This window comes from Rhagoletis zephyria, unplaced genomic scaffold (genome assembly GCF_001687245.7).
Source record: "Rhagoletis zephyria isolate East Lansing unplaced genomic scaffold, Rhagoletis_zephyria_1.1 Rzeph_scaffold_00350, whole genome shotgun sequence".
Taxonomy (NCBI): Eukaryota; Metazoa; Arthropoda; class Insecta; order Diptera; family Tephritidae; genus Rhagoletis; species Rhagoletis zephyria.
Window position 1 is genome coordinate 277,829 of NW_016157434.1, and position 7,426 is coordinate 285,254.

The window sequence follows — 7,426 nt, forward strand, 5'->3', positions numbered from 1 at the left end:
CAGTCGGTGGCAAACTACGCAGCGCCAGTGTGGTCGGCAGGCACACACAGTAGAGAAATTTACAAACCTGCCAGAATGCAGCTCTACGCACGGTTACAGGTTGCCATCTCATGTCACCCAAGCATCACCTCCACCAAGAAAGCCAGATGCTGGCGGTGGAAGAGCATAACACCTTGCCATCGAGGCAGTTTCTCGTGGAATGCCATCGTGGAAATCATCCCAACAACACCCTGTTTCGAAAGGATCCACCCCCGACATGTCAGACAGCACCTGCGCGGCTGGAAACCCTACGTTGAGCCGTGCATAGACCACCCATTCGACGTAGAAAAATACAGAGCGACACCTAACCACCTATAAACTGATGCAGTCAGGACGAATCTCAGCACCCGAAAGGACAACATCGTCCTAGCCGATAGGCGAAGGTTGGCGAGATCCCTTAAAAGTTGTTGTAGGGCTACATCTGCTTCGCATACTTCTGTTCAGGGCTGGCATCGAGTCAAACCCTGGGCCAGAAACCTATACCTGCGTCGCGTGGCAGAGACGACTACACCATAACTCCACCTCTGTCAGGTGCAACTCCTACAACGGGTGGAGTCACCTCCGAGTTTGCTCAGGCCTTTTGGGCTCACAGGCAAGTGGACCACTTCATACGTGGCCCCTTACTGCTCGCACCGACCAGCCTCCACGACACACCAGAGCCCGCCTAATCAGCACAAACACTGCCGCACCACAACACAATAGACCACAGCACCGATACAACAGACCACAGCACCGATACAACAGACCTCCAGATGTCGCCCGAACACCATCTACACGGCGAGGCGCAAATGCTCCCCGTAAAGGAGAACAATATAAAGCTCTGCAAGCAGTTCCTGATCGGGAGCCACAGAAGTGGCCACCCAAGCAAACAGCTGCTTGCAGAGGAGCCATCGCCTAGGCACGTCAGGAGGCATCTATATGAACTGACAGACGAAGTCCAGAGGTTCATCAAGCAACCTCTGGACCCGACAGCTTACCGACAGGCCCTGAACGGCATTCACAGGGACTCAGTCTCGAGTTACGTAGACTCTAGACCTGTGAATGCCGTTCTAGGCATACCACCCCCGGACATAGACGAGACGGAGCTTCATCTGCCTCGGGAGACTCGGACAACACTCGCACAACTTCGCTCCGGCTACTGCAGCAGGTTAAACTCCTACTTGAGTAGGTTGAATGAGGATGTGCCGAATGAGTGTCCGGCATGCGGAGAGACCCCACATGACTCGAAACATCTCTTCGCATGCCCGGAAAACCCGACAACCCTAACGGCCTTGTCCCTGTGGACAAACCCCACAGAAGCTGAACGCCCCCTAGGGTTGCCGTTAGTGGAACCTGACGACAACGACTGAGATACCAACCGTCCTGGGCGGGGTTGTTGTAGCCGCTACAACAACAACAACAACCACACCACAGACCCAACCGCACGACCACCCACACACCGCCGCCAACAACTCTTGCTTCCTCTGACAAGCTGCTCGATGTGTCAGACCAGGAGAGACACCCCACGACTCGAAACATCTCTTCGTATACCCGGAAAACACGACAGCACTGACTTCTTTGTCCCTGTGGACCGACTACATTGAGGCTGCACGCTTCCTGGGATTCCGTTAGTGGAGCTTGACGACAACGACTGAGATATTAACCGATCTGGGCAGGGTTGTTGAAGCCGCTACAACAACAACAACAACGCTTTTATACTCTACAATGCGATCCAATCTCGGATGATTACCCTTCGAATTGTTACCACCCAAAGAACTTGCACTCTAATTGCTAGGTTATTTTTCGTTTATTGTTCGTAACTTTCGTAATTTTTGGCCTTATTATTATTGCTACATTTACATTTACTCATTAAACTCTACACATTACATATCATGGAAATCGGCAGAAAATGCTTTTGGGGTGATAAGAGATCAACTTCGGTAAATTGGCATTTCATGCAATTTCAGTTATGCTGTGCAGTTAAAAACTTATAGTTATAAATCATAAATCGCCTAATGAATTTAATATGTCTCTGCCATAATTAGTACAACCAGCGAGGTCCAGCCCGTGAAAGGATAGCAGCCTTTTCCGTGTCCTGTGGTGTCATCGTACTGTTCCCACAGATAACCGGTTCTCTTGTATTCACGGAATATATTTCCAACAACATTCTCGCGCAGTTCAGCGTAGATTTCCCGTGCCAGCGCAGCATATGGTCCCTCAATGGTACCGTAGTGGTGTAACGCTCTTATCGCTAAATAGTTTATGTTTATCCAAATTGGACCACGCCAATATGGTGGATCATGCTCAGTGTTGCGTTTCATGTACAACGGCGAGTTCTTGGATAACGAACGAATCCCGTAATTCGTCCATAGTACATTTGGATCACGGAGATTGCTGAGCAACTTACCTAAGTACTCTGAATCGTGATCGAGTATATGTAATAGAAATGGGAATAAATTCACGTAGCCATATGTCGAGTCGACAAATTGCCGCTCGGGTTGCTTTAGAGTTACACGCACCATTTCCAATTGTGGTTGCTGATTTCTCATAAAGTTTTGTTTTGTCACCTTTGGACGTTTAAGTACTACCGCATCTGTGTGCAGCCCCCAGTCTGTATAGGTCTCTATGAATGGACTCAAATGATGCTCATTTAGCAATTTGTTATCTGCCAGAAATGATGCTGTTTCATAGTATTTAATGCTATCTTTTCCAAGTATGTCAGATAAATCACTCATCACCCTTGCTGCTAGTGCAATCCAGCAACGCAAATCGACATGTCGTTCATAGCTGGTGGGATGCGAGGCACGTGGGAAGTCATCCAATCCGGATGTTAAGGTTTTGGGGTTCAATTCAAGCTCGCTAGAAGCATTTCGTCCGCGCCAATAGTATGTGCCCAATATTTCACCACGTTGTGTAGTATTGTACCATGAAAACCATGCTTGTAAACGAGGGTACAGACGCTCCAATATGTCGAGTCGCCCCTTCACCGAAAGCTCTTTCTTATGATGCGTAAGTATTTTGTCAAGTGTGAGGAAAAACGTGGGCGGATTGGCGTTGCTATTGTGTTGAACTACAAACTCATCTGGTACTTTCGCTAGTGCTTCTACACCTAAAATCTGTTCTCGCGGTATCCATCCTTCAATGTTGAGTAGGTCAAACCAGTGACACATAATATCCAATGCAATATCCAAATCCCAAGATGCTATAATTAAGGATTGAAAGCCTTCATCCCACAAAAAACCGCGTGGAAAGAAGGAGCGTGACGGTACAGCGGTGTACAATGGAGCTTTCCAATAAGGTACTGGTTTTTTAGTGTATACTGATTTTACTTTACTTGAACCATAGAAGTAGCCGATACCGCCTATTAGATTGCTCACTGCATATTTTGCGAATTTTATTTCGTCAGCTGAATATCCCTTGGCCTGCAAATGGAATGTGCCCTCAAATTGCGTATCGAAATCAGCCAATTTATCTTGCAAAGAATTGGTAAACTCTTTAGCTGTGGGCGGTTTGGATATACTCTCACCGTGTGAATAACCAGATGTGGACTGATAAGTGATATCCATTGTAAAATTCACTTCAGTGGTGATTTGTATGGCAATGAAATTGGGCTCGTCCGGAAGCGCGCCATTTTGCGAAATCATTTCTCCTGGCAATCCAATAAACCGCCTGCCCTGGCTATCAGAAAATACGCGGAAGTGTGCGAAGACAGTTTCCTTCAGTTTGCTAAGCGATGGAGCTACTGTGCTCAAATAGGATTTATGTAGAACTCTACCTTTAATTGGATGGAAACGCACCTGCATAAATGGTAAAACATTTCAGCTATTCGCAATGAAAATGAAATAATAAAATAACATACCTTGAACTCTCCCAGTCCAAGTGTCTCGCCATAGACACCTGCCTCAGGACTGTTGTCGTTGGAAACGTACCTAATTTGCCCATTGGTGCGTTCATCTAGCGCTACATACCAAATCAATGAAAATGTGCGATCGAATGTTTTCGAAATATTTTGCGCAGATATACGCGCTGTCCAATCGCCTCCGAATTGTTTACCAGTCGGATATTTAACAAAAGAAGTCTTCAGTTCAAATGGCTGATCACGTATTTCTTGCACACCAAATGTGCGGCCATCATGATGCGTCCAACCGTATTTTTCCAAGTTGTCCCCTATTTCACACCAGTGGCGTATGCCTCTACCCCCATGTCCCAAATTGTACGGACTATACCACATCAGCCCCATTACCAAGGAGTGCGGGTCACGTGTTTTCATCCCAAAATAAGTATTTGGCCTATATGAACCCCAATAACGCTCGGGGTCGTCCAATCCTGTGCGTGTTACCATCTTTTCATTATCGAATGGAGTATTTACACGCGTTTCTAGGTAACCCAAGTAGCCAAAATAGGATGCAACGCCCAAGCAAACACAACCTATTAGCGTTTTCCATTTGTCCAACATTATATTGGGCCATAATGAGAAACTGTTACGATTCTTGTGTGCTCCTTTTGACTTATTTGCTCCGGGGTTAGGAGAGGACGTTGTACTAGAACTAGAATTGCTGTTGCCTCCGCTGCTGTTTGTCGAGTGCGAGTCACTCTTCTTGTGTTTGGCGGAACTTTTGCTGCCTTTGCTTGGGTTATTGGTTGCAGCATTTGTTGGCGTTTGCGGATTGCTCCCACTGGACTTGCTGGCAGTGCTGTTGCCAGTGTTTGAATTCGTGCTGCTGCCAGCTGCGCTAACATTGCGTCGCTGCCTAGCCATTTATTAAATCAATGGCTGATTTCGAACGCTGCTGGTTGGACTGCTATCTTAAGCGAATGCCACCTAAAGCATTTAGAATGAAGTTTTTAGTTACAGATTAAGTGAAATGACTTGCCCGTTTTTGAGTTATCAGCCGAATTCACCTTCTTATCGTACACTGTCAAGTATAAGGGCGCGGGCACACAACGACGCAGCGTAAACGTAGGTTGACGGACGTAGAGAGCAAAATATCCTGTACGTGACCAAGCTGTATTTACAGGTGATTGCGATAAAAGCCATGCTTCAAGGCGAATTTATACAAGGTGGTGTTCAAGGCGAATTTATACAAGGTGGTGTTGATGGCGAATTAAATTTTTGGCCGCGGTACTACTGACTGTCAAAATAATGTGTTTGTTGTAAACAAGGCGAATTCATTTTACAACAAACACATCATATTGACATTAAGACGTACCTCGGCGAAAATCTAAATTCGCCATCAACACCACCTTGTATAAATTCGCCGTGGTGGTGTTACTAGCTAGGTGGTGTTGGTAGCTAGGGCTTACTGTGGAGTTTTGGCAATTTTTTGTTTCCAATAGTGTCGCGATAGGGTCTACCATTCATCGATGGTGGTGTCAAATTGAAACTATCGATAGTGCCATCGATAGTTTTGCAACTCTACTTTTAACTAATCGCTTCCAATGAAATTGGGATGTAGCCAACTTTTGATTCAACTGATCGCCTCTAAAATTGCCTGCAAAATCGGCTCATGCGAATTGTCCAAAAAAGACAAAATATTGCCTTAGAAAATCTTATAAATTTAGCTGAGATAGAAAAATTCATACATGTTTACCCGAAATGGAAAAATTCAAACATGTTTGCAAAAATCAATTTGCAATCAGCAAATCGATTTCACGCAAACATGATATTTTCGGCAAGCAAGCAAATGTACAAAAGCCCGCTCCTTTCCCCGTTTACCATTTCTTTCTCCACACTTGTTGTTCTGCCTTCCATTTTTATTTTAAATTGTCTTTTCGTATTCTTTAGCAAAAAATATCCAGTAACTTGCCAGTAACCAAATTTCGGAGAGTAAGCCAATATTTACTCCCAATGAGAGAAATATTAAAGAAAGTACACAAACGCAAAACCAGCAAGAAGTTGCTAGTTTTATAAGCAGCTGATTAATTTCATATTTTCCGATTAAATTTTTCTTCGAAAACTAGTATTTTCCATCTTATTATATATTTAAATAGCTTTATTTTGTCAATTGTAACTCTAAAAGCACCACAAACGATTATTTTGTTAATGTGAACAGAGAATTACAATGTGAAAGAAAGTGAATTACATCAGAGACCTCTCTCTCTATACGTTCTCTGGTACGCGAACAGGGCTTTAGCAGAGAACGTATATAAATTTATATACGTTATCTGATGGAAGTTTAGCTAAAACTTAAACCAATCTTGCTTACTCAGCTCCAGAAGATGCCGCTGTTAAGTTCACCAAAACAACACAAAGCAAAAATGTTCACCTAAATGTTGAAGTTACGAAATTTCGTAAACTTGCACGGTTGCTAGGTAGCCGAGTGCGTTTAGCTGCAATGTTAGCGATCAACGTGGCGAAGGTTCGACGCCCGGTGACCGCGGTTTGTTTTCGACGATGCGGTTTTTAATAATTATTGAATTGAAAAAATTTTTAAAATTGCGTGGAATCCCTCTACCATTATCCGCCACACGTCATTTGCCATATTCCATTGCATTTGCAACGTGCCAGGGAGGAGGGAGAGAAAATTCTCGGAAGGAAGCCAAGTGATCGCGAATCAATTTCAATAGACACTTGGTGCCATAAAGATGAGAAACAGTTTTCTTTTTTATCAACATCCGGAAATATTTTTTCCTTTATCAAAAAACTTTATAATTTACTTTTTCAAAATGCGTTTTTATTTAATTTCATTTTATTTGTTTTCTATTTTTTCTCTTTTAAATTAAATTGTTTTCTGTGTCATACATTTTTTAATTAAACAACTGAATTTTTTTTTTTTTTACTAACCTTCCCCTGCTACCACCAGCTGGCCACGGAACAAATATTTTACAACTTTTGTATTATTTTTAATGACATAAATAAACTAGTCAGCGGAACCGTAGATCAATTCAAATATAAACGACTTGCAGGTGTAGCTGGGTGTCTATGTTCGGGTGCATTCCAAAACGTCAAAATACAAAGTATCAGCCTCTTTTTTTCCAAACCGCACTAGAAGAAAAAGTCTAACTTGCGCAACCTAGTTTAAAATTAGCATCTAACCGTTTTTGCGCACATTTGACATTACAATCTACTGAAATTTGGAAATAAAAAAGACTGATGCTTTGTATTTTGACGTTTTGGAATGGACCCTTCCTTTTGTTCGAGAAGTATTAGAAGTGTGTGTGGCAATGGTCTAATATGTATTCGGGATATTTTAGACTAACTGATTCTGAGTTGAATATACCCAGTATAAAACGGTGCTACCATGCTTCTCACGGGGACTCTAACAACCACCCTTACCAAGGCATGACTTGATCTAGATCTATTCAACTCCCAGATGGGTGGAAAATTTTGAACTGGAGAGCAGTGAGAGTGAGTGTGAGATAAGGCCTGTCCGCCTAGTAAAATCATCAGCTGCACTCCTGTTCTTTG

General features: G+C 43.5%; 1 protein-coding gene and 1 long non-coding RNA gene across 3 annotated transcripts in view; both read right to left on the minus strand.

Annotated features, from left to right (window-relative positions):
- Positions 1-6,483, minus strand: part of LOC108359168 (uncharacterized) — an 8,948-nt gene extending 2,465 nt beyond the window's left edge. The window contains exons 1-2 of the long non-coding RNA XR_001846886.1: positions 6,474-6,483; positions 1,062-1,066 (exon numbers count right to left, since the gene is read on the minus strand). This is a non-coding gene — a long non-coding RNA (uncharacterized LOC108359168). The remainder of the gene's footprint in view (positions 1-1,061; positions 1,067-6,473) is intronic.
- Positions 1,802-5,054, minus strand: GCS1 (mannosyl-oligosaccharide glucosidase). Of its 2 annotated transcripts, XM_017610885.1 has the most exons (3): positions 4,893-5,054; positions 3,878-4,840; positions 1,802-3,815 (listed from the first exon to the last, which is right to left on the minus strand). In XM_017610885.1, the coding sequence occupies exons 2-3, from the start codon at positions 4,775-4,777 to the stop codon at positions 2,040-2,042; spliced, it is 2,676 nt and encodes an 891-aa protein (XP_017466374.1). In that variant the 5' UTR covers positions 4,778-4,840; positions 4,893-5,054; the 3' UTR covers positions 1,802-2,039. The 2 variants fall into 2 exon arrangements, with proteins under 2 accessions (XP_017466374.1, XP_017466373.1); XM_017610884.1 differs by having other exon boundaries at positions 3,878-5,054.
- Positions 6,484-7,426: the final 943 nt, after the last annotated feature.

Excerpts from the sequence above, each read along its gene's own strand:
- GCS1 (XM_017610885.1), bottom strand. The coding sequence starts at position 4,777 with ATGGCTAGGCAGCGACGCAATGTTAGCGCAGCTGGCAGCAGCACGAAT. Across the intron at positions 3,816-3,877 it reads TTGGACTGGGAGAGTTCAAG|GTGCGTTTCCATCCAATTAA; the intron begins GTATGTTATTTT and ends CCATTTATGCAG.